We start from the raw sequence: 26,716 nt of genomic DNA on the forward strand, positions 1-26,716 counted from the left end.
AGATAATGTTTTTTGAATTGAGTTAAAGTTGAAACAATGTGTGTAAACAGACTTGGGACTATACAAAAATGTTGTCTACTAGTTAATTGTCTACTAGTTAATTATTGGAGACTTAATTGTTCATTGAATTATAGGTTAATTAATTAATGTATACTTAATTGTGAATGATATAGTATAGTAGATAATAACTAAATACTAACTATAGACTCAATTGTTCATTGTATTGTATACTAGTTAATTATTTGATTCTGTTAAGTTATTGTGTTGGTATTTAGCATGAGATGCTCCATATATACATATACATATATACATATGTCCATGCATATAATTACATGTATTACATAGCTGTATACCTGATATCTATATGTTTAGGTGCATGGTGTGCATCATACATATATATATGTGTGTATATAGTGAGTGTACAAACATATATATACATATAACATACTTCCTAAATGGAATAGGCTGCCTCAGGAAATTATAGGCTCCCCCTCGCTTTGAAGCCTTCAAGGAAATTGGGGGGGCCCCATGTCTCCCCCAATGCGTTGTAGAAGTAATTCTTATTCAGAATGGTTGGGTTGGAGAAGATGGACTCTGATAACCTTCCAGCTCTGACATTCTGTGACTCGGTGAAGGGTTAGTGTCATTGAGGATAGCAAGGGGGAAGGAGAAAGGAAGAAATTTCCAAAAGGGGCATGAAAAAGGAGAAAGAGAATCAACTGGAAAGAATAAAAGAATGGTCATGTAGCAACAAGAGCCCAGCAGAGACTGCACTACAGGAAATTATAATAAATGACAACAACATGGCGGCTTTAGCTTGCTCCAGCATGTATAGCATCTTAGGAGTAGAAACTGAGAAGGTAGTTGGAGTGGATGACCCCAGGATAATGGATGGCAGGTTGTGAAAGACTGAAGGGCGAGGGGCTACAAAATTAAGGATGAAGCATAGCAAAGAGTTAGGCTGAACAAATATAGTATCAAGGATGTGAAAGGAAAAAAGTCCTAAGGTTCTTTGCTCCACCAAGATGGTGCCCCTATGCGTCACCTGTGGCTTTGAATGGAAGGAACTCCTTCTCTTTCTCAGGCTTAATGTAACTTGTTATTTCAACTCATGCTCCTAAGACCTGATCTTCAGACCTTTATCATCCTAGTGTCCTCTTCTGGATACCTTACTATTTATCAATATTCTTCATAAAATGTGGCTCTAAGAACCGACTATAGCATTTCATTTTACAGATGAGAAAACTGAGACACAGAGAGGTTAAGTGATTGATCCAGGCTCACACAACTAGTAAATGTGTGAGGCAGGATTTGAACTCTCAAGTTCAGAGCTCTATTCATGATGTGATCTAACTGTGTAGTTTTTATTCACGTTCTCAATAAACTTAAACGTATATACACGCGATGTATTATTTAAATATGCACGGTATATATATTAAGATAAATTATATGTATGTTAAATATATAAACATATATATATACATATATATATATATATATTTTTTTTTAAGATACACATCCACATAGGGAACTCCCAGAGTGCAACCTGTGAATCCATCAAAGACAGAAAATACGGTAGGACACAACCAAATGAATGACCTGCTCTGGTTCACCCAGTTAGTAGTGTTACAGGTAAGACTTGGAACCAAGTTTCCCAGTCTTCCACCTACTATGAAGGGATTCGCTAGCCAAATTTTCTTAAAAAGTAAAACAAAAAAAAACAAGAAAAACTAATATACTCCTAACATGATAAACACATCAGTAGAGTTCTTTTTCTGCTTTTCAGGATGAAATACTGGATAATTTGGTCAAATAGCTGTGACTGTCAATGCAACTTAGTTTTTCCTGCTCTTAGTCCCAGCCTGGAAAGTTAAGTCCTCACCTCAAACTCCCTGACTTTTATCCTGATCTAAAGATCCATATTCCCATCCACATGGCTGGCATGGATACATCAAGAATGCTTAGGTACACTCTAATATTGCCCCAAAAAAGTGGCTATTTGTCTTTTGTGCTTTTATTTTTAAAATAAACTGTAGTTGCTTTTTATAACACTTCAAAAATTTAAAAAATATTTTCATTAAAATTTTTTAAATGTTTTCAAATTTTTTGTTTGGTGAATAAAAATAATGTCCTTTTATAATAGAACATTCAGTTAATGTTCACTTTAAAAGAGGAAAATTCTTTCCTAGCTGTTTGATCCTGGGCAAGTCACTTAACCCCATTGCCTAGATCTTACCACTCTTCTGCCTTAGAACCAATATACAGTTTTGATTCTAAGATGGAAGGTAAGGGTTTTAAAAATAAATAAAAGAGGGAAACTCTAATTCCTTGGAGATGCACCTTAATGAGATGTACTATATTCACTTCTGGTGGGAAATCAGAGAGGGAGCTTCATTTTTCCTTATGAAGCCAGGTAGGTTAACCTTCCAAATAACCCGAAATTTCCCCTACAACCTCCACAACTAACAAAAGTGGCTTCTGTTTTCCTTAATCTCTGCTTCTTTATACATCCTTTTCTATTACTCAACAGCTGGTTCTGAGACTTCTGGGATTTGAAGTCACCCATTTCATTGGTCCCCTTTACCATAAGTCGAGATCCTTCTAGTCCCATAAACCCACCCCCTACTCATTCACCCTCTTGCCAAAAAAAAGGTTTCTTTAAGACTTGGGGCAGAGAGCTCGATTTTTGCTCTCCTAGGAGAGTTCACTATACCTCTAACTCAGTGGTTCTCAACCTCTCAATTTGTAGCAATGAGAATATATAATGCATATCAGGTATTTACATTCCGAATCATAACTGTAGCAAAATTACAGTTTTGAAGTAGCCACCAAAATAATTTTTTTGTTTGGGGTCACTGCAACATATAGAACTGTATTGCGGGGTCATGGAATTAGAAAGGTTGAGAACCACTGCTCTAACTAATGATGCCCCTTTGGCCAAGGCAGAGATCTTCTTGGGTTCTTGGTTACCCCATCCATAAGAAGGGTAGGTGACCCATGAAAAAAGATCCTTTGAGATCTAGGCTCAAGAGTAGGTTTCTGCATCAAAGTCCCAGAAGGTAGAGTTGGTAAGTTTCCTAACAACGCTGGGATTTCATGAGTTCTGGTTCTGAATTCCTTCCATTCCACTAAACCATTTGCCCCTTAGAAACAGGAGTTTGAAGAAAACAGCAGCTCAGAGGGGTAAGACTCAGGGATCTGAGATGGTCCTGGGCTTCATCTACTCCACTTACCCCCTTACCTTCAGAATGAAAAACAGGAGAATCCAAGCTTAGACTATACACTCATATCCTATTTCCAACCATTATTGGTTTTTAACTAGTTGAGGACACTCTGGAATTCCTCCCCAGAACCTGCCTCTCTAGTTTAAACACACAAAGGCAGCATCAAGATGGCAGCATAGAGGCAGTGAAAGTTCAGACCTCTGAAAACCCTTCCTCACTAATTAAAAGCAAAATGCTTCTGGGGGACTGAAAACCAAATCTAACAACAAGACAGAGCCAAGGAATCCTCCTGCTGGACTCAACTTAAAAGGTATGCCCCCAAAAAACCTGAATTCGAGAACACTCAGGGTTAAGGAGAAGGCAGAAGGAAGTCCCAGGACCCCTCCCCTATCTACATTACTGAGCCTCCAGCAAAGACGCTAGTGTGGAGGGAGTACCTTGTGGGCAAAGCTGTGCCAAGCTCAGGGCTTTGAACACAGGCATGGGGAAAGCAGCTGGAGTTGAAGCTCAGAGAAGGCAGCCCAATATCAGCTGAGACACTCTATATCCCCTCCCCCTTCCTGAGGTTTTTGGCCTCAGGGTACATCCAGCTCTGCAAGATCAACTCCGCCCTGGCTTAATCTTATCAAGCTTTCAGAGGGCGGGGAAGCTCAAGCTTCAACACCCCTCCCCCACAGACTACTCTGAGAGCCTTGCTGATCAAGCTCCAAGAGTGAAGGCTGCAACTACTACAGAACACCTTAATAACAAGGTGGGAAGAGCAGCTCCTTTTCAGCTTCTGCCATTAGCTAGGGAAGATCTGACATCAGGACTGAACCTGACCAATCAGCAGAGCAGAGAAGAAGTCCCTTCAGAACAGAAAAACCCAAACCCATAGATCCAGCACATAATGAGAGGAGCAAGACTACAGGTAGCTACAGGGGGTGAAAGAAGGGGAAAATATGAGCAAACAACAGAAAAAGAAAAAAGAAATTACAGTCAACAACTTCTATCTAGGCAATGAACAAAGAGCAAATGAAACAGGGGAAGATCAAGGAACACCAAACAAAAACACAGAAACTCCAGTGAATTGGACACAGACTTTGGAAGAACTCAAAATACAATTCAAAACACAATTAAGAGAGGCTGAATACAACTGGAGAAAGAACTTAAAAAAGCAAGATAAGTCATCTGGAAACAGATGCACTTGAACTAAAATGAGAAAATAGTGGTCTTGAAAGCCAAAATTAATCACCTTGAAAATGAGGCAAAGGAGATGAAAGATGAGGAAAAGAAAATGAAAAATTACCTCCAAAGAAAATCAGACCAGAAGGAGAAGGATGACCAAAAAGTCAGGGATGAAATTCAGTCTTTAAAAACTAGAATACAACAATTAGAAACAAATGACTTCACAAGGCAACAGAAAACTATAAAACAAAATAAAAAGAATTTAAAAATTGAGGAAAATATGAAATACCTCATCCACAAAAGAGAAGATTTAGAAAACAGGTCCAGGAGAGAAAACTTAAGAATCATTGGTCTACCAGAAGACCATAACAAAAGAAAAAGCCTGGATGTCATTCTACAGGAAATTATCCAAGAAAACTGCCCCAATATTCTAGAACAAGAGGGAAAAGTGGAGATTGAAAGAATCCACAGATCACCTCCTGTTCTTAATCCCCTACTGACAACACCCAAGAATGTCATAGCCAAATTCAAGAACTACCAGACCAAGGAAAAAATATTACAAGCTACTAAGAAGAAGTCATTCAGATATCATGGAACTACAGTGAGGATAACACAGGATCTGGTTGCATCTACCCTGAAGGACCAAAAGGCATGGAATATGATATTCCAGAAAGCAAGGGAACTAGGTCTACAACCAAGAATCAACTACCCAGCAAAACTGACTATATTCTTACAGGGGAAAGTGTGGTCATTTAATAAAATAGAATTCCAAGCATGCGTAAAGAAAAGACCAGACCTGAACAGAAAATTTGATGCCCAAACACATAACTCAAGAATCATCAAAAGGTAATTAAGAAAGGGGGGAAAAACAAAAATAAAACAAAAAACATTTTTAAGGGACCCAATAAGTTAAAATGATCTATAACCCTACAAGAAAAGAGGATATTGATAACTCTTAAAAATTGTTATTATCACCTGGGTAGCTAGAAGAATTATACTTAGAAGGAACAGTGACAAACCGTATAGGATGAAATGCCAAGACATAAATATGTATATATATAAATATGTATATAGATATATGTATGCATATATATGTGTGCATATATATATATATATATAACTAGAGTTTTTAAAAAAGAGTTTAATACTAAGAGAAATGAGAAAAGAAACAAAATGGGGTAAATTTACATGTCATAAAGAAGTGCATGGCGGGAGCGGGGGAGAACACCAATACACTGGAAGGGTAAAAAGGTTGGAGATAAATACTCAATTCTTACATGCATTGAAATTGACTCAAAGAGGGAAGAACAATCTAGTTTAAACACGCAAATTGGGTTTTTTAGCCTTTTAATTTAAAACAACAACAAAAACAATTCAGTCAAGTCAGGAAACCAAGCCAGGATCTGTAAACATGCCCCACCTCCCCACCTCCCATTATTCTCGGTATCACATGCAAGACAAGGGAGACGGACAAAACATCCATAGGCCCAGGAAGCTAGAGACCCACTGGGGAAGGGGCCGGCCCCTTCTTCCCCCCATTCTAAGGCTATGCCCAGAAATTTGAGCCTCTTCTTACTGCTCAGGGCCAGAGAGTCACTGGCTTCCATCCCTAGTCCTCGGTTCTCTCTTCTGTATTCCACTGGTTTGTTGGAAATTTGTCTTCTTGGACTGGGAGGGCAATGTTCTCCTCTTCTTCCTCCTTCTCTAAGGTCCAGCTGATGTGCCATTTACTGCATGAAGCTTTCCTTGACTAGCCCAGTCCATGCTAATTCTTCTGACCTCCTGCCACAGGAAGATCATCGCAGGCATACTCCAACAATGAGTTTTAGATTCTTAGTAATGTTCTCCTAAGATTGCATAGATGTGGGTCTTATCTCCATAGACATGGCAAGAGCTCTTTAAGAGCATGTATCAGGTCTTTTCCTGTCCCTTCTCTGATGTCCCCTGGCAAAGAGTTGGGCTTCAAGAAAGATTTGTCAAAAGAATAAAACTAGATGAGGAAGACAGGAGAGGCAGACCAGGGCAAGGGGATGGGAGGCATCAACTTTCCCAGCTCCATTCAGTGTACCAAAGAAGTAAATCCATCCTTCTTTGCCAATAGGAACCTTGAGAGGCTGGGGACTCAAGGCAGGTATCCCTGCAATTCTGCTACTTCATGGCCTTCAAAAGCAACTCCAACCTCATGGCCATGTTCAAATCTCCCTTCACCTTCAGGCGCCCACTCATATAAGCTCCTAGGGGCCTCAGTTCCCCAGAGAAAAGGGCTTGTAGGTCAGCCTCGGTCATCTCCAAAACCACGTCAGGGCTGCGCTCAGGCACGCCATGCCCAATCTTCCCACTACCTGGAGGACAAGAGAGAAACAGCTGGTGTGGTTAGAAGGACTTGAAATGGCCAGTCTCCCAGCTGGGAAAGCTTCAAATGGTCAGGCTAGTTTAGCAGTTCAGGGGAACGATTCAGAACAGTGTCCAAAGGACTTTTGAATTGGGCAAACCCTTTGATCCAGCAATGTCACTGCTAGGTCTGTGTCTGTCCCAAAAAGATCAAAGAGACAGGAAATGGAACTATTTGTACAAAGAGAGTGATAGCAGCTCTTTTTGTGGTGGCAAAGAATTGGAAATTGAGGGTAATATCTGTTGATTGTGGAATGGCTGAAAAAGTAGTGGAATTCCAATTTTTTTCAATGAATATAAGGAAATTGTTTTTACATTTAATTGGGGGAAATGAAACATTATTTTTTTAAAAAACAAGTTGTGGTATATGATTGTGATGGAATACTACTGCATTGTAAGGAATGATGAGCAGGATGGTTTCAGAAAAACCTGGGGAGATTTCTTTGAACTGATGCCAAGTAAAATGAGTAGAACCATGAGAACATTGTACAAAGTAACAGCAATGTTATGACAATGATCAACTATGAAAGACTTAGTTGCTCTAAAAGAATGAAATTAAATGAAAGACAATTCCAAAAGAACGATGATTAAAAAAAAGGCTATCTACCACCAGGGAGGACTGGTGAATGCTGAGAACAGATGGAAGCAAATAGTTTTTCACTTTCTTTGTTTCTTGTTTTATACTGCTTTGTTTGTTTGTTTGTTTTTACATCATGGGAAATATGTTTTTTTAAACCCTTATCTTCTTTCTAAGCACTGAAAAGAATACTGGATTGGAGTGTGAGGACCTGAGTTCACATCCCAGCTATGCCACTTACAGGGTGACTTCAACTATTTCAGAAATAAGGGTATCTCATGTGCACCCCAGCGGAATTGCTTGTCAGCTCTGGCAGAGGGGAGGGAAGAGGGACGGGAAAGAACATGGATCATGTAACTATGGAAAAATATTGTAAATAAATTAATTCAGAAAAAGAAAGAAATGAGGGTATCTGTTTCTGAGACCTCCTAGGGACCATAGTAATTAATCATTTTAGAAGGAACATGGACTGCCAAGGCTATGTAGTCCAATCCCCCCATTTTATAGAGGAGTAAACTTTGTAGAGGGGAAGCATCCAGTCAAGGTTACACACAAGTAGTTAATTAAGCCTCAGAGGTGGGATTTGAACTCAGACCTCCCAACTCCAAAACCAGTCCTTTTCCCAAGGTACAATTTCAGTCTAGAAAGGCAGAAGGGCCATAAAGTGGAAAGACTGCTGTGTCAAAGGACCTGGGTTCAAATTCAACCCCTCTCATTCCCTGTGTGACCTTCATAAAACAGTTCCCATGTTTCCCATTCAAACTCTTCCTCTACAAAATTAGGAGGCTGAACTTTTCCATCATTAAATCTAGGAGCCCCTGATTATTCAATTATTAATAAAAGACCCTAGTACGTACACACACACACACACACACACACACACACACACACACACACACACACACACACACACACTTTGTAAAAGGTTTTCTCCTCTATGCTTCTTGCCAACCCATCCTTCTCCAAAGACACATGAGAAAACTTGTAAAGCCTCTGTTTTCTGGGAAATCAAGTGAGATAATGTGTGCAAAGCACCTCATGAAACTACATGTGTAAAAGACAAGCATTTATTAAATGTCTACTGTACTTCAGGTACCATTCTAAGAGTTTTACAAAGATTACCTCATTTGATCGTCAAAGTAACCCAGGGAGGTAGGGGCTATTACGATCTCCACTTTATGGCTGAAGAAACTGAGGAAGATAATAGTGAAGTGACTTGCCCAGGATGACACAGCTAGGACGTGTCTGAGAATAAATTTGAACCCTGGTCTTCCTCATTTCAGCCCCAGTGCTGTATTCCCTCCACCACCAGCTATGTGCTACAGAAATTAGACATTATTGAGGGGCAGCTAGTTGGCTGAGGGGATTGAGAGCCAGGCCTAGAGATGGGAGATCCTGGGTTCAAATCTGGTCTCAGATACTTCCTAACTATAACTCTTGGAAAGTCACTTAACCCCAGTTGTCTAGCCCTTCCCATTCTTCTGCCTTAAAACCTATACTTAGTATCCATTTTAAAACAGAAAGTAAGGGTTTAAAGAAATAAAGACTTTATTCATATCATTTTCTCACCTTTTCCAAAAGAGTTTAGATAGACACTGCCCTGGGATAAGCTGACATTCTGCCATTTTCCTTCATATTTAATAGTTTATGGACTATCATTATTATTGTTATTATTACCATTACCATTATGATTGGCATTGCCTTGCCAAAGTTTCTAGGGTCTTAGTCCTTAGATAGAATTCAAGAGCCTTCTTACCAATCACCATACAACTTTGGAGACTTCCTTCGGGGATATACTTATCCAATCATTTCTATAAGTATTTTGATAGCAAATGTATACATAATAATAGCTAATAATATCTATTGCTTCAAGATTTGCCAAGAACTTTACATATATTCTCTCATTTGATTCTATATACGAACAAATCTCCATTATCCAGAGAGGCAAAAAATAATCCAAAATGGTGGACAATTTCCAATTTTTTCCTATTTGGCCTTGTAACAGAGCCAGAGACACCTACATTCACTCCTATTTCTATCTTTCTACCACCCAGTTTAGTATCTGCTTCATAGAACTCTCAATAAAAGCTTCTTCAGTTGAACTGAATTTCTGTCCCCACCTCCAAGTCCAACAGGACTATGCTATCTTGTCAGGGCCTGGCACCTACTGGGGGAGTGGAAGGGAGGAAATGGTAAAGGATCCATAGGAATCATCCTCAAAATGGATAAACTATAGAGCAGATAGTCCAAAAAGTAGACAATCAAGATTCATGCAAACAAAGCAAGCCTGTTGGCCAAGAAAAAAATCCAGAAGGGCATCTCTACCTGTAGTGAGATCAATGAAGTAGGAGCTATGGGCGCTGTTGGGCAGGAGGATGTTAAACTGGTAGCATGCTTGGACTTGACTGACCAAAGCCTCGGATAGAGCCAGTTCCATAGCAACCAGCAGCTCCTCCACCGTTGGCCTCTTCTTGGTGTTGCCATTGCTGGTGCTACTTGGGTTGTTGGTGGATGGGGGGGACCCTTCTACTTCATTCACCATCTCCATGGTGTCTAATGAGTGCAGAAGTCAGATAATGGGAGAGAAGAATGAACAGATGGATGCACTGACCGACTGATGACCCAACTCAAAACTGCAGAACCTCAGTACTAGTAGAGACCTTGGAAACTACTTAAGACAGAACTCATCTAACTCCAGATTGTACCCTACGCTGGGTCCAAGAGGTGTGGTCCAGCCCCTTCCTGAAGACCTCTGACCATTCCATTTCCCTTTGCCCTCTTCACAATCCCTCAAAGGTCAGTCCAAGGCCCACCTCCTCTGCCACGTTATTTCACATGGAGTCAATTCTTGTTTCCCCCTACACCACCTAGAATGAGATCAAGGATCCAGGAGGATCATAATGAATCCCACTTAGATGAATAAATAGAGAGAAGGGCAGTTTAGGGATGACCCCTGTCATGTCAGGTCATTTTTGGAAAAATGGATTTCCAAATACTATCCTGGGAAAATTAGGGATAAGTTCCAAATCCCCCCAAATTCACTGAAGAAAACTTAAAGGGCATAAAATCCAACTTCCTCTTTATGCAGAAATTTCCCCACAGCATCTCTGATGATGATCATCTAGGGTCAAATAGTCATAGGAACCTAGGAGGGACCTCTAAGGTATCTCCTCTAGTTCTGCCCCCTCCATTTGAATTTGAGTCCCTGGGATGTCAAAAATGGTTTTTTATTCAGTCACCCAGCTCCCACAGAGTTTTCTGGGGGTGGGGATGAAAAACTCCAGTCATCTCCACATTTATATCTTTGCCTGCCAGGTCCTTTATCCAAAGGATATTATCTACTTGAATATTATTGGCAGGCAGCTTGGTGTTGCAGATGGAGAATCAGATTCAAATCCTGGTCAACTACTACTAGCTGGGTGATTGTGGGAAGCTCACATCACCACTGTGCCTCAGTTTCCTCATCTATAAATTGGGGGTGTTGGACTCATTGGTCTTTTTTATCTGTTCTCTTGTGTCCATACTCTCTATTAACTCAGGGCCCCCTCACTTCTCACTTGGACTATTTTAAGTCTCCTAACCGAAATCCCAGGCTCTTCCCTCCCCAGCTCATGCCCCACACAGCTACTAGTATAACCCCCCTACTGCAAATGCCTGACCATTGCCATTGTCACTCTTTCTTCTCTTCCCTCCCCACCCTTCTACCATTATTCAAAAACCTCCTCTTTTCTTCTCTATTGTCTATAGAATAAAACATAACTGGATTTAAGGCCTTCCACAATTTGGTTCTAATCCACCTTTCCAGTTTGATTCCACACTGCTACTCTTTCATGTAATTCTTCCCAAAGGAAACCAGACCATCAGTTATTCCTCATTCTCTTCCCCTTCTCTCCCACCTATTGACATATTTTCTCTCTATTAAAGCCTTTCCTTGAAGTTTTTCCTGGTTTTTAACCCAAGTATCCCCTCTTAGCTTCATTCCTACATCACCAATAACCTATAGGATATTTCCCATTAGATGTCCCAGGGACATCTGAAATTCAACATGTCTAAAACTGAAATCATCTCTTTTCCTCCTGCCCCAAACCCTCTTCTTCTTTGAAGAAAATCAACATCCTTCCAATCTCTAAAATTCACAAATTTGGCATTACTCTAAATACCTCCCTCTTCCTCCATATCCAATTGGTTGGCAAATCTTACCCCTTCTGTTCTCACAATATGTCTCCTCCCATCTAACTCTTCTCTCCACTCCCAGTTACCACCTCACTTCAGCCCCGATCACCTGTCCCCTAGGTTACTGCAACCACCACATCCTTCGTCTCTTTGCCTAAAGACTGCCACCTCTCCAGCTGCCCTCCCTTACAAAGTCCCTCTCCCATCTCTCTGTCTTTGCCCTGGCCTTACAGAGCTTCTGTCCAAAATGTTGCCTCACTATCTCTCTTTTCCTCTAAACTGCAGCTCCCATACCACCTTCTGCCTAAAGCCTTTTCTGATCTTCTCCCCCACAAGAGTCCTTCTTCCTCCAAACTACTTGGTATTGTTTGTATTTATTCACTTTACATTCATGTGTATATTTATCTCTACTTGTGCCTGTTCCCCCTGCCCATTCTAATTCATGGTCCCCGTGAGTTGTTGTTCAGTTGTGTCTGACTCTGTGACCCCCATTTTGGGGTTTTCTCGGCAAAGATACTGGAGTAATTTGTGATTTCCTTCTCCAGCTCATTTGACAGAGGAGGAAACTGAGGCAAACAGGGGTTAGTGATTTGCCCAGGGTCACAAAGCTGACAGTGTCAGCTGCCAAATCTGAACTCAGTTCTTTCTGATTCTAGGTCTGGAGTTCTATCTTCTTGCAGTACTTAGCTGCCCTCCCTGTGAGGAGGCATTGCCTTACTTTGGGTTCTTGTATTCCTAGGGCATAGTCCAAATAAAGCTTGATTGATTGATTGATGATTGATTGACTTCCCCCATCTCTCCCAGCTGAATATGAACATTCCTTCTGTTGATCCAAGAACCCTCTGACCAGAGTCCTCCTTTGCCCCATCACATTCTATCTACCTTGTCTTGTCAACAGCCCACCCCCTCTCCATTGACTAGGCTCATTTTTCCTATTTTTATCCCCAGGACTTTGTACATGACCTAAGCGTTTGTTGACTGAATAAATCTTCAAACCTCTTCAGCCCTGACCAGCTACCTGTCTCAGCTGCCACAGGGGCATTGCCACTACTGCCGGTGCCAAAGAAGTGGAGGGCCAGCTGTTGGATGGCACTGTCCAGGCCAGGCAAGGCAGGAGCATCTTGAGGTGTCTGCAGCACAGCCTCCACAGTCAGCTCCACACGGTCCACTTCCAGACCCCATAACTTGGTCATGTCATTGATCTCCAACTGGGTGGGGAGGGGTCAAAGGGACGGGAGGGAAGAAAGGAGGTCAGGAGTGGACATCGCCTGGGCTAAAGTAAGCCAATGAATAATCGTGCACTGTGTAGGTCCCCAGGCACTACGCCTATCCTATCCATCACCAGGGGATAATGGTGGGCTTCTGGCAGGAGCAAAGGAGTTTGGGAGAGAATGATTTACACGGTTATCTCCAGTCTTAGAAGAACCTTGATACCCAAGTATCATTCCACCCCTTGAGAGCTGTCCCCCAAACCCACTCCCAGTCCTCCAATTGGGCACAGATTCAATTTTTTTTTTAATGAAAGAAACCAAAATTAGTTGTATTGTGAAAATATTGTGATCCTTCCTAAAATTTGGGGATTGGTAGAGTGGGAAAAGCCTGAGATCAAGAATCAAGAGATTTGGTTCTTGTCCTGACTTTAATTATTGACTTACTATATGACTCTTCCTCTCTTCCCCTCCCACAGCCTCAGTTTCCTCATCAGTAAAATTAGGATAATAATCCCCAACCTACTTAACTCAAAGGATGTTTAAGTGAGATAATGGGATAAAAAGTAGAGTTCAGATGTGAGAGATGATCACTGATGACACCCTGAACTGTTATAAAAACTAGGGTCAGAACCCTGGTTTCTCCTACTAGAAATCCACGTTGCTGTCGCATCTTTCATCTATCCTTTACCTATTCCATTAGAAAAGTGAATAGAATAATCCTTTGGAGTGGCACAAGCTACAACATTTGGATGTCAGGAATGGGCAACACCTGGAATTCTCAAGGCCAGCAAACTATTTCCTCTGGAAACCTGAAGCTAAAGCTACCTACCTTTAGAGATTCCCTTCCTGCTTCATTATTTCTCCTTACGGTAATTAGAAGTTTGCCCTAACTTCTATGCACCACATGCTAGTTAGCAGATTCCAAGGTCATCTCATTTGGATCATAGACCTTTCTGTGACCTGAGAAGACTGGAGTCACAGTTTGGGTCCCCAAATGGACAAGAAAAGGCCCTATCCCTGACACTGACATCCAGAAATGACCCCTAGATTTCCAATACAATGGAAGAAATTCCTGGGGCAATACACAATAACTCCCTCATAAGGGAAGATCAGGAGGGGACCCAAGGACCACTGCTATATCAGAAGCATCCCTGGGTTTCTGACTTGATCTACTGAAACAAAACCCCACACCTATGGCAGGTGGTGCTCACTATGACTTCCCCTCTCGAATGGTCACCAGCATCAGTTCCTGCTCCAACACTTCATCAGTACGCTTCCTCCCAATGGTTAATGATGGGGAGTGACTGGATGCAGCTCCCTCTAATGGCCTGGTGAGCCAATGCTTCCTATTATTTACTCCAGGAGCCCCTGAGTTACCCCTGACATTGTTCTCAACAGATAAGGGCCGCCATTTTGTGGCCAACAAAAAATATGATTGGGATCTCTTTTTCCCTTTCTGCTGTGCCTGGGGTGCCCCTGCTCACTCTTTTCCTATAGCACAGACTTATCTGTGTATATGCTGTATTACCCTAAGTAGAATAAAAATCCCTTTGAGGGCAGCCAATGTTATTCATCAACATTTTGTCTTTGGACTCCCCTGAGCTAGCACAGTGGCTTGTATAAATGTCAGTCAAACCACAAACTACTACTATGGACCAGGTATTGTGTTGGGTGCTAGGAATACAAATGTAAAAAGCAAGACAGTCTGCCCTCAGAGTCTACTGGAGAAAGTAGTTGCTTAAGAATTTTTTTTTAATTGAATTGCAGTCCACCTGAACTAAACTGGATGGAGATGGGGGAGCACAGCACCTATCTGCTATTATTTCTCTTTTTTCCCTCTCCTCTCTCACTGTCTCTCTCTCTTTCCTCTTCTCTTTCATCTTTCCTCTTTCTCTTCTTTTTCTTCTCTTCTGTTCTCTCTCTGCCTCTGTCTCTCAGTTCTCTTACTGCCTCCTCTCTTTGTCTGTCTATCTCTGATAATCTCATCAGTCTATATATTTAAGGACTTACTTACAGAGGAGGCTGGAATATCCTAGAATCCTATACTTAGGCTCCTCCCAGAAGATATACAAAAGCACACATCTATGTTCTCATTTCCATGAGAGTAGAAGATCAAATTTGGGACAGGAGAGGGAAGTCAACAAGTTAAGTCAGTAAACATTGATTAAGCAGATACCCACGTTGCTTGAAGCCAAGGAAATGGGAGGATAGAGATAATCAGAAACCGAATGACCCCTAAGTATTACTTCTAAACCTAAAATTCTGATCACTTCCCACCATAAGTAGAAACAGGACATATTCCAACTCCCAATAAAAATACTCCTCAAGGGGGCAGCTGGGTGGCTCAGTGGATTGAGAACCAGGCCTAGAGATGGGAAGTCCTAGGTTCAAATCTGGCCTTGGACACTTCCCAGCTGTCTGACCCTGGGCAAGTCACTTAACCCCCATTGCCTAGCCCTGACTGCTCTTCTGCCTTAGAACCAATACATGGTATGTATTCTAAGATGGAAGGTAAGGGTTTTTTAAAAAATACTCCCTCGAACTTACTAGATGTTACACTTTCCAAAGCACTCTCCTGTCCATTTTTATCACCTATCTCATTGTGTCTCCCTAAGAGTCTTTATGAGTGGGTTGGATCCAAGATGGCGACTTAGCAGCAAAAGCTCAAACCACTCTGACAATCCTTCCAAGAGTCTTTGTGAATAGGTAGAGTTTGCTGTACCCATTTGACAAATGAGGAAACTGGAGCCCCTGGGTTTGCATATAGATGAGTTCACTCAAGATCCCACAATGTCTTTCTTAACAATTATTTTGGGAGAAGACAATCTACCTCTGCCTCCCCCCAACAATGCCAGCCCCAGGGATGGCAGGTAGACAGAAAGAAAGGAGACTTACTAGGAGCTGATCCCCAATCTTCAGCTTTTCCATCTGGATTTCACGGAGTTGTTTCTTCAACAAAGTCTTTGTCATGGCATTCTGGGCTGTCATGCGGGTGGCTGAGTTCAAGTCCTTCACCATCATCACTGACAATACTGGGTCCCAGATGCGGAACTGAACATCAGCCCCTACAGAGACCAGGGCGCCATCCTTGGAGGTCAGCTGGAAGTGGGAAGGGAGGTCAGAGATGTCCCAGGGGTCCAGGGCCTGGCCTAGTTTTTAACAGAGATGGGCAGTGGCGCTCCATAGGTTCTTTTCATCTGCCTGGAATTCCCAGACATTCCATAGGATGCCAGAGCCATGCCTCATCAAGCCCACTTTGGAAAACCCAAAGGAAAATTGGGTCGTTGACTTGAAAAACCCAAAGAAACATGTATAGACATTCATTCATGCTCTCATTTATAGACATAGATGGTGAAGTGATCAGTCAATACACATTTATCATTTCCATTTAACAATGGGAAGCATTGGTTTCAGAGACTTTGGTTCCATTTCTACCGCTGAGGAATACTACCTAGTGACCTTGAGAGAGTCACTTAAATCCTATGGGCCTCAGTTTCCTCATCTCTAATTAAGGGATTTGGATTACACGGACTCTGGACTCTTTCCCATAGGGTAAATGGTCCTACTGAAAGCCAAGCAATGTGCTAAGTCCTCACAGGGAGACGTTCACTCAAATGCACACCCATACAAAGATGTACACATCTCTGACTAGGAGGAAAGACTAGTGGTGGAGCCATCCACCTTTCACAGTGGGCTCTGAAGTACACATATCTGTTATTCTGGTTTTTCTGGGGATTCCACAATTGGCCAAGACAGGAGAAGAGATCGAGAAGACAGAAGCAAGTAGAATAGCTGTTGTCTATGAGATTTAAAGAAGAAATCCTGTTTCTGATGATTTCTGACTTCTTACTTCTCTTTTCACCCCACAGAGAAAATTTTAGCCACTTTTTTCCTTTTTGCTGTTTTGTGACTTCAACATCCCCTGCCCTTGCTGGCCTAGGAAGTGGCTTTATTTGTGATGGGTATCCAGAATTTTTTGAGTTATGATGCTACTTTGTGCAGGGGATTTCTCCAAAATCAAAGTCAATGGCAATCAGAGCAGATAGGAGAAGAATTCAATAACCTAGAAGCTAGGCCAGCTTCTATGGCTCAATGAGTGCTCTCTTACACTAATATTCCTGGTGTCTGTAACTCAACAACTCTGTCCTCTCAATATTGTTTTGAATCTACTTCTTTTCCTTAAATACTAATAAAGTCTAATCCAGATCCCTTATTTTATAGATGAGGAAACTGAGTCCTATGGATTTTAAGGGGGGGTGGGGTGGAAATGAGGAACGAAAACAGCCTCCATCTCTAGGGGAGATAAGAAATAGAAAGGGACCAGCTTAGGCCTGGTGCTGTTCCCCAATATCTCTAAAAAAGCCAAAGAAAAAGCAAAATAATGAAAAAAGATAGAATAGTAGAAAATCAAATCAGTGACCCATTTATCAGGAGTTTCATTTTCTTATCACTTTCCCAAGTTCCTCTAATCTCTCATTTCTCCTATTATCTTAGAGATGCATTCTAAGTCACCAAATGGACCCTTAACCCTGACCCCCTGACCTCCTAGCCCATCCTTCCCCTTGTAGGTCTGCTTTTCTCTAGGTCCCATTCTGGCCCATCCTACCAGATCCTAGCCACAGAACTGTCAAATCTCGTTATATTGTAAGCCTGAACCATCTTCCCTTTTCCCCATACTTTTTCATCATTCTCTCATTTTTTCTAAGGCCTTATCTCTCAATACTTACTCCCCCCCACCCCCACAAGACTATGATCTCCCTGAGGGTGGGGACCACTTCTTTTCCTTCTGTGTCTTCCATAATGTAGAACTGGACCTACAGGACTTGCTCACTGCATCAGGAGTGGATATCTGAGAACCAGGGATAATTTCCAGTAAGAGAAACACCATGATTAGGTGAACCCTTGAACCCAGAAGTATAGGACAAAATCCCCACCAAGAGAACAGAGGTGGCACTCCTCACCTTACAGGGAGGGACGTTGAATGCTCTTGTCCTCAGATCCACCCTCTGCCAAGAGTCAATGAAAGGAAGCAGCAGGACCATGCCTGGCCCCTGTGGGGCTCGAATCCGTCCCAGACGAAACACAACCATCCGTTCATAGGTAGGGATGATCTGCAAACAAGGCACATCTAAGCAGATTGGAGTAAGAAGGAGGGTTAGAACCTGAGGTTGGGGGGTCCAAGATGGTGCCTCTGCCATGAAGGCTTGTCCCAGATTCTTGTTTTCCTGGATCACAAAGCAGCTCTCATTTCTCACCCCTTCACCTCTACCTAAGTGCTATTGGAAACTAGGAAAAGAAGTAGAACTAGTTTAAAATTTCCCTCCTTCCTACTATAATGTCTATCTAGGAGAGCAAAGCCATTTATCTCTTACATCAGAAACCAGGAAAGAAATAGATATGTCTAGAGAAAAAAGTGAGGCCCCTAGATGTCATGACTTGCCCCATACCAGAGAGCAGCTGCTGGATGACAGGGTCAGGACTAGAGCCCAAGTTCTTCTAAGCACTATCTACTACACAGAATACCCTTCCTTGGTCCCTCCAGTCCAGTGTTCTCCAGGGTTGTTCTGTGGGAGAGGCTGGTCACTCTCCAAGCATCCCTCAGTCTTCATGAATGGGTAGGCCATTCATCATTCCATCCAAACTCTCTTATGACCCACTTCTATTTCCCACCATGTGCTTGAGGGAATGGATTCCATATATACTTCATCTGTAGGATGAAACAGGTTATCTAATTATTTATTCCTAAACTAGCCTGGCATGAATTTTAATAATTCTACCCAGTCCTTTTTGGATTGGGGGGATAAAGTCCAAGGTCACATTATCCATATCTCCCATGATTTTTCATTGTTATTTTTTTAATATTCAATTATGAAAACATAATAGCACTATATGGATTGTCTCCTTTTTAGAAAGGAATTAAAGGCTCAAAGAGGTTGTTATTTAGAGAGGTAGGATCAAGGGATGGAGCAGATATCAGGCCTGAAGTCAGGAAGACTCCTCTTTCTAAGTTCATATCTGGCCCATGATCCTGGGCAAATCACTTAACCCTATTTACCTCAGTTTCCTCATCTGTAAAATGAGCTGGAGAAGGAAATGACAAACCACTCCAGTATCTTTGCCAAGAAAACCCCAAATGGGGTCACAAGGAGTCAGACATGACTGAAAACTGGACGACATCAAAAGGTTCCAGGGATCCAAATTTTTGAGCTGAAAGGGACTTCAAAGACTTTCTAGTCCAATCCCTTAATTTTCATATTTCACAGATGAAGAAACTAAGAGCCATTACAGCTAAGTGATTTATTCAAGGTCATATTGATGGTAAGAGCTAGGATTCAGGTCTTCTGATACCAATTACAGTTATCTTGACATACCACACAGTTCTGGGACTCAAACCCAAGCCTATGGCTCAGAATCCAACACAATTTCTAATTAGACGATGCAGCTTCTCCAGTCTTTGTAAGCCAAAGAATAACATCCTCTTTGGTCCATTCTCACCAGGAAAGCCCATGATCTCTCCAAAGACTCCAGACATCCTTCTCTGGACCTTCTATGGTTCCATCATCCCCTTCATAAGGTCTGGTGACCAGAACTATCTATAAGATTCCAGGTGTGGATGAACACATCTGATGTGAGGGATAGGAAATAACCTTCTGTTTTCTCTCTGATCATCCCTTCTGGATATTAAGGATAAGGTCTTTGGTAAGGGCTAACAAAACTATAGCATCCTAGGGACAGAAGATGAACTGGTGCCTCTCCTTGCCAATATGCATCTTCCAGGGGAGAACTATTGGTTTCCAAGACTAAGAATGTGTGGGGCAAGCAGTGATGGGGCTGTAATGGACATGGTCCTATCCCTGGCTTGCCCCCTAAAGGGTACCAGTTACTACACTCCTTCTAGCCTTAGTTTCATCATCTGGCAAACAGAGACAAATATTTCCCTGCCATCATAGGAACACCGTGAGGAAGAAGGGGCGGGGGGGGGGGGGATAATCCAGGAAACACCAAATCCCTTAGCAAAGATTAGAGGCGTTGGATGGACAAGGCAGGGGATGGTCACCATCCCTTTTCAGTCTTACCTTCAAGGCAAACCATCCAGAAATGGGGAATGTGATTATGAGCAGCAGAAATACCAGGAAACTGATAATACTGTGGCAGATGTAGGATGGCCAGCTCTGGGGAGAGTCTGTTGGAGGAGGACACAAAGACAGGCTAGCAGCAATAGCTCACAGGGTAGAATGATAAGAGGGTGGCTCAGGAGTAGCTTCTGCGGAAATTGCATGAGTTAAGAAACCTCAATCTTACTCTGAGTTCTTCCACTCACTTCCTTAAAGTTCCTTGAGGGCTAGGGCTGTTCCATCTTAATGTTCATAACTCCAGAACCTAGTCCAGGGCTTGGCACACAGAGGATGCTTAGTACATGTTTGTTGATGGACTGTTGAAAACACTACTATTCCTCTAGTCCCACAGGTTGGAGACCTTCAGAGTAAGCCTCAACTCTTCTCTCTCTCTCTCTCATTCTAAATATCCATCAATCGTCAAATCTTGTTTCTACTTCCACATCACTTGTGTAATTATCACCCTTGTCAATTCTCTTTTGGACTATCATAATAGCACCCCCCCCCATTTCTAGTCTCCTCTCATACATTTGCCTATACAGTTGCCAAGACAATCTTCTGCAATATTCTGTCATTCCTCTGCTCAAAAAGGCTCCCTATTTAATCATCTGTAAAGTGAGGTAGAGAAGCAAATGGCAAATCACTTTAGTATCGTTGCCAAGAAAACCCCAAATAGGGTCATGAAGAATCAGGCACAACTGAAACAATTGAACAAAAACAACAAAATTTATTATAGTAAAATTATATAATTATAGTTATATTATATACTTGTATTTAATTATACTATAATAGCATAGTATTATAATATAGGACTCCCTATTTCCTCAAGAAAAAAAAATACAAACTCAGCTCAACATTTTAAACCCTTTCGGGCTGACTCCAAGCTCCCTTTCCGGAATTATTTCATGCCATTGCCTATTATCATCCAGCCAAACTGGCCCATTGGCAAACTCGGTCTTTTATTTCTCCCCTTTGGGGTTTCTGCACAGGGTGAGGTTTCCAGTGACCGAAATTCACATCTTTAAATCCTAACTTTCCTTCAAGGCACAATTCCCATTCCATCTTCTGTTTTTTCTGATTTCCTGAGCTGTTAATGGTCTCTCCCTTCCCATTATCTTGTAGGTAATCATGTAGGTATGCATGTGTACAGTGCTTTGAATGAATGAATGGGAAAAAAATAAACACATTTTCAGTACAAAATATGTACAAAGTGCCATGCTAAGTGCTTGGGCTACAAACACAAAAGTGAGACATCCCTGCCCTCAGAAAGCTCCCATTCTAACAGACATACAGGAGGGTTCAGCTGCAAAAAAATATAGGAAGGTCCAGTGACCTCCCTCCCATCTTTAGCATCAGCTCCATAGATAAAACCATTCTTTTCTGACCATGAACCATTTCCCAGTGAGAGATTTGGGTGATTAGGACTTATTTACATCATGTTAATATGAGCTCAGTTCCCCTGCCCCTAGAATGGAAGAACAAAGAAGGTAGGAGGTTGGTTGTTTTTTTTTTCCTTTTGCCATTGTATCCCCAGTCCCTTATGTAATATCTACAAAATAGGGTGCACTTAAAATGGATCTTGATAAGTTATTTCTCTCCATGCCTCAGTTTTCCCTTTCATAAAATGAGGAGATTAAATTAGATGATCTCCAAGATTCCTTCCAGCTCTGGAATTCAGGTCTAGCCCCTGAGAAATGTATGAGATGGATGAAATCCATCTTTTTTCAGCCTCAGTATCTCTTTTTGGAGCTTTCCGTCCCCCTTCATGGCTAGCTCTCACTTTACTTTTCACCCAGACCCACCTTATTCTGAGAATAAGAAGCAGCTAGGTGGAATTAACAGATAGAATTCTAGACTCAGAGGCAGGAAGACCATGTTCAGATCCTGCTTCAGACACCTATTAGCTGTTGAACTCTTGGCAAATTATTAAGTTATTTAACCTCCTGAAGCCTTAGTTTCTTCATATGAGGATAATGGCTGCTACTTTACAGGGTTGTTGTGGGGGCTGAATGGAATAATACATTTAAGGTACTTTATAGACCTTAAAATGCTATGTAAATATTGGTTATTATTATTGATTAATATAATTATATAAAATAATTATAATTATAGTATATCACTATATACCATACAAATATACTATTTTATTATTATATCCTATATTATGTAGTATACATAATATAATGCTTTTATATTATTTACTATATAAATCCTATATTATAATACTATGCTTTTATAGTATAATTAAATACAAGTATATAATATAACTATAATTATATAATTTTACTATAATAAATTTTGTTGTTTTTGTTCAATTGTTTCAGTTGTGCCTGATTCTTCATGACCTTATTTGGGGTTTCTTGGCAACGATACTAAAGTGATTTGCCATTTGCTTCTCTAGCTCACTTTACAGATGATTAAACTGAGGCAACCAGAGTTAAGTGACTTGCTCAGGGTCACACAGCTAGTAAATGTCTGAAGCTAGATTGGAACTCAGGGAGCTGAGTCTTCCAGCCTCCAGGCCCTAATCATTGTGCTGCCTATTTACCTAAATGGACTCTAATGTCTTAAAAAAAAAAAAGGTCTTGGATAATTGAGAGCCTACTGCATTTATAATCAATGGGCTGAGTAATCCTGAAACCTGAATCCATACAAGTTTCAAATGACTGATTTTCATTCCCAGATGACCCAGAAAACAAAACTGGACATTCCTTGTGTCCCTCAGTAGGAAGACGGTTGGCCAGGCTTAGGAAAACCAAGATGGTGGGATGCAAAGGAATAGCTCAATGACTTCATTTACACACAAAGGCCAACTGCCTCCCAGGACCCTAATTTAAAAGCCTATTTCACCCTACAAGAGGGACCCACAGGAAAAGAAATACAGAAGCTGAAAATATGTTTAAGGAACCAAGAAGAAAAAGATGGAAGATGGAGAGCCACATGTGAAGAAGAATACAAAGGCCAACAGAGTGTGTGATTAGGGATCAATAAGGCTTGAAAGGTAGGATGGAGCCAGGATGTAAAGGGCTTTAAATACCCAACAGAGGGCTTTATATTTTATATCAGAGATAACAGAGAGCCATTGCAGCTTACTGAGAAGAGGGGCAGTTATTACAACCCGTCCAGCAGTCTGCAAAGTTGGGGGTTCTTTTGACTGGGTGTGATGGCAAAGGTGGATAATGAATGGGAGAGAGCTGAGAGTTTCAGCCTGTTGCACAGGCATCACAAGGGGCTGTTCCACATTGCACAGAGTCGTCTTTATTTTTATACATCGGTGGTCACATATCTTCTTGGCACACAGTCTCATTTTTCGACATACATGATTTCTTACAGATAATTGGATATGTCACACATTAACTTTTAACAAATCATTTAATTAACATTCTATGACCATCCTGCTTAGCATGTTGTTACAGATTTCAACAACAAAGCAAAGCTTGCTAAAGATAAATGTTTTCTTGTCCCAGGCAGGGTAACCTGGGGTCAGTTCCCATTAATCTGTGAGGTGACCGGGCTTAATAAGAAAATCATTGTTGCTTTTAGTCAACTTACATAATCAATCAGAATCACTTAGGAGATAACCAACAAAAACACTGCTGCTAAGTGCAGGGTTAAGGGGTAAAATCAACACAATCCAGATTTAGGTATTTTCCAATATCCAGCTTTCATTTTTCTAAGGTTTCAATAAGGTATGTAAGATATGTTGCTTGGACTTCAGTAAACAAGTCAGTGAAGTGTGACCGACCAGTCTCTGCCTGAGAAGTGATTAATATGCCTATTGTCTCTGGCCTGTAGTGGGGGTGGAGAATCTGAATGTGGTTTTGCTAGAGACTTAAGCCTAGAAAAAAAGTGGGGGGGGGGCTTTTCACCTGAGTGGGTACATAGGAATCATTAGGTTTAATTCTGTAAGTATGATCTTTTCATGATATTCTGGGGGGGGATTAAAGTGGGACATATGTATTAATCCTGCAAGTATTTTGCTCTCATATCATTTTTCCTGAAGCTAGGAAGAGAACAATAATCATAGCAATTCCGATAGTAAGGGATGTTAGTGGGAGAAGTCACATAGAGGGGGGCTGAGTGGGTGTCTCCATCCTTCCAGGGGGTCACTTTGCAACTCTTGGTTTCCACATGCCAACGTGTCAGACAGCGTGGCTTTGATGCCCCCCAACAGGCAGTGAGAAGAGGGAAGTAGATGGAACACAGGAAGTCTGGGAAGATGTCCAGAAGGTGGCCCATAACTCTCCACACTCCCATTGTAAGGGAGAATAATGCCTTCCTAAAGGAAATGGAAGTAAGGTTTTCAATGAGGGGAGAGGAAGGGCAAAAGAGTTTGGAGGGGCAGGAAAGAGGAATTGGTCCTTGTTGGGATGATAAAAGGCAGATAAAAAAGAGAAAGGAAAGGAGAACCCATGGTTGAAGCTTCAAAGTCAAATTTGAGGCTGTTCTTGAAGAAGAAAGAGTTTAGTGTACTAAGGAGAAGAAAGCAGCTGGTCCTCCAGAGAATGACCAAAGAGAACCACAGAAGCTCTCAGCAGGGAGACCAGAGAGAAGAGGAATAGAATTAACCAGTGATTCCCTATTTTTTCAAAGTGATAATTAACAACAGAGAGAACTGTTATCTCCCAGGGTTGTGTAATGGAGACACTCCTCAGACTCATAGAGAACAGATAACAATTATTTGCTTCTTGTGATTTCTGTAGGCACAAAAGACATGTATAGAATGAACCTCAAAATCACTGCCAACAATTGTGAGGTCTTAGGTAAGAAACAGAAGACCGTGGGGGCAAAGATTGGGGTTTCTTCACTCTGGCCATTTACAAAAAGGGATTCAGAAAAGAAAATATAATTTGGGAGGTAAACAGATGGTGAAGAAAGTGGTGTCTGAGAAGGGGATTCAGATATCTGGACCATGGCTTAAAATATAAAGAGGACAGATTCCTCGTCAGAGACGGGAATAAGCCCAACAAAGACAGGTGAAAATTAGTTTTCCAGGTGGCTTGCAAAACTAATCAAAAGGACTTTACATGAAAAGGGATGAAGGAGGGAAAAGACTGTTTAAGTCAATCCCCTAAGTAGAAATTCTAGAAAGTAGCCACAAAGAAGAAAGAAAAATTGCATCTAAGAAACCCCACAATTCACGGGAGACAAAAATAAAGAGGCAGGGAAGAAAAAACACAACATAGCAAATGATTGTAAAACGTTTGATCTCAAATTATGTATACACCCAAAGTTCAGGCAATAAATACCTTAAAGAAAGGAGGCAAATTTTACCCCATAGGTATGGCTAAGATGGAACCCATAACTGGCCTCTGGCCCCAAAGAAATAGCATAGGTTTGTAAAAGGGGAAGAGAGGTAACATTGGATATTAACCTGGAAGGAAATCCAGGAACCAGGAATGGGAAAACTAATGGAAAATGTTTGGGTAAAGGTGAAAGGAAAGAGAAAAGTGAGTCTGTCAGTGGAGAAAGCTATATACCGTTTGAAGAGAAAAAGTAGTTTGAAAACAGATCACCAACCTGACAAAGAGGCACAATAAATATGTTATAGTATTGAAGGGAAATTTCAATTTTTCAGACACTTGCTGGCACTCTCTGACAAAATCAAAGCAGTTAATAGTGACTTCTTGACTGCCTCTTCCAATAATTTCATCTTCCAACAGATGAAAAAATATGATTCTCACTACTAGGGGAGAACTGATTGCTAGGATGGAAATGATGGGAAGCTTGGAGGGGGTGAGAGGGAATGATGACTTCATCCTAGAGTGATAAAAGAGAAGAAATCAGGACAGAGACTGGTATATACCTTAGATTTGGGAAAAGAATATTTCAAATGGTTTAAAGGAAAAATTCCATAGAGTAAAATGCTTTAGAGAAAGCCAGCCTGTGAGGGATGGATTGGAGAATTCAATTCTGAAGACAAAAAGGGAAATAATTCCATGGAAGAGGAAAAATGGGATTTGTCTAAAGAGATCAATAAGGGTACAGAGGGAACTTACCAATCAAATTCAATTTTTAAGACAAATGCATACAAAATGGAAGCAGAGTAACAGGTAATTCATTCTCAGATAACAGGGAATGACTATGACTATGGTAGAGTTCTGTAAAAATGGAGACAACAGTGTGAATGTTTAGAATGAGAAGAGCCTGTCAAGAGGAGCCAAGGACCAGAAAAAGAAGGGGTTTTAGCTATATCAGGGAAAAGAGAAGGATCAGAGAAGGGGCAAGACCTTTGGATGGGCTGATTTAGATAATGATAACTGACAGGAGAAAGAAGGCTGTTCAAGTCTTATTTTGTTTGTTTTCTTGGCAAAGAAAAATATATCTTTACAAGGAAAATAGAACCAAAGTGACTATCAAAGAGTGGACACCCGAGAAGATTAAAGAGATGATCAGGGAGTCCCTAGCAATCCTTGATAGATTCAAGTCACCTGGTCCAGGTGAATTACATCTTCAGGACCTGAAAGAACTGACAGAAAGGAGAACTGAGTCACTGTCAGGGCTAGATGAAAGAGATCATAGAAAACTGGAGAGGTATCATGTGATTAGACAAGGGCAAACAGTCCTGTTTTCAAAGAAGAAAAGAGCAGAGTCTGAAATCATAAGCCAAGGAGCTTGACTTCCCATTCCTGGAAAAATGTCTTGAACTGTGTTAAGAGGGTCCTATTTTTGGGGGGGAGATGGGGTGAACTTGCCAGACCTCAGTGGGAATGCTGTGTTCAGTTCTGGGTGACTTGATTGAAGAAGAACATTATAAGCTATAAAATGCCCCAAGGAAGGCAACAGAAAAATAACTAGTAAGGGAAGCGACAGTTAAAAAGAGCTGGCACAGCTTCTTCAAAAACAAGTCATGGGGAC

General features: G+C 41.3%; 1 protein-coding gene across 8 annotated transcripts in view; it reads right to left on the bottom strand.

Moving 5' to 3' along the window:
- Positions 1-26,716, bottom strand: part of STOML1 (stomatin like 1) — a 51,517-nt gene that overhangs the window by 20,529 nt on the left and 4,272 nt on the right. For 3 of the 8 annotated variants that reach the window (XR_459970.3, XR_459971.3, XM_016424843.2), the window contains exons 2-4: positions 19,820-19,926; positions 17,705-17,854; positions 15,639-15,842 (exon numbers count right to left, since the gene is read on the bottom strand). Coding sequence is in view for 5 of the 8 variants with exons in the window: in XM_016424843.2 (XP_016280329.1) it covers positions 15,639-15,842; positions 17,705-17,854; positions 19,820-19,926 (461 nt within the window). In the remaining 3 variants the exon portion in view is untranslated. Of the gene's footprint in view, positions 1-5,721; positions 6,734-9,684; positions 9,913-12,550; positions 12,741-15,638; positions 15,843-17,704; positions 17,855-18,190; positions 18,451-19,819; positions 19,928-26,716 lie in introns of those variants that run through there. The other 5 variants (XR_008912098.1, XM_056798580.1, XM_056798613.1 and 2 more) reach the window with 4 other exon arrangements.

This window comes from Monodelphis domestica, chromosome 1 (assembly GCF_027887165.1).
Source record: "Monodelphis domestica isolate mMonDom1 chromosome 1, mMonDom1.pri, whole genome shotgun sequence".
Classification (NCBI taxonomy): Eukaryota; Metazoa; Chordata; class Mammalia; order Didelphimorphia; family Didelphidae; genus Monodelphis; species Monodelphis domestica.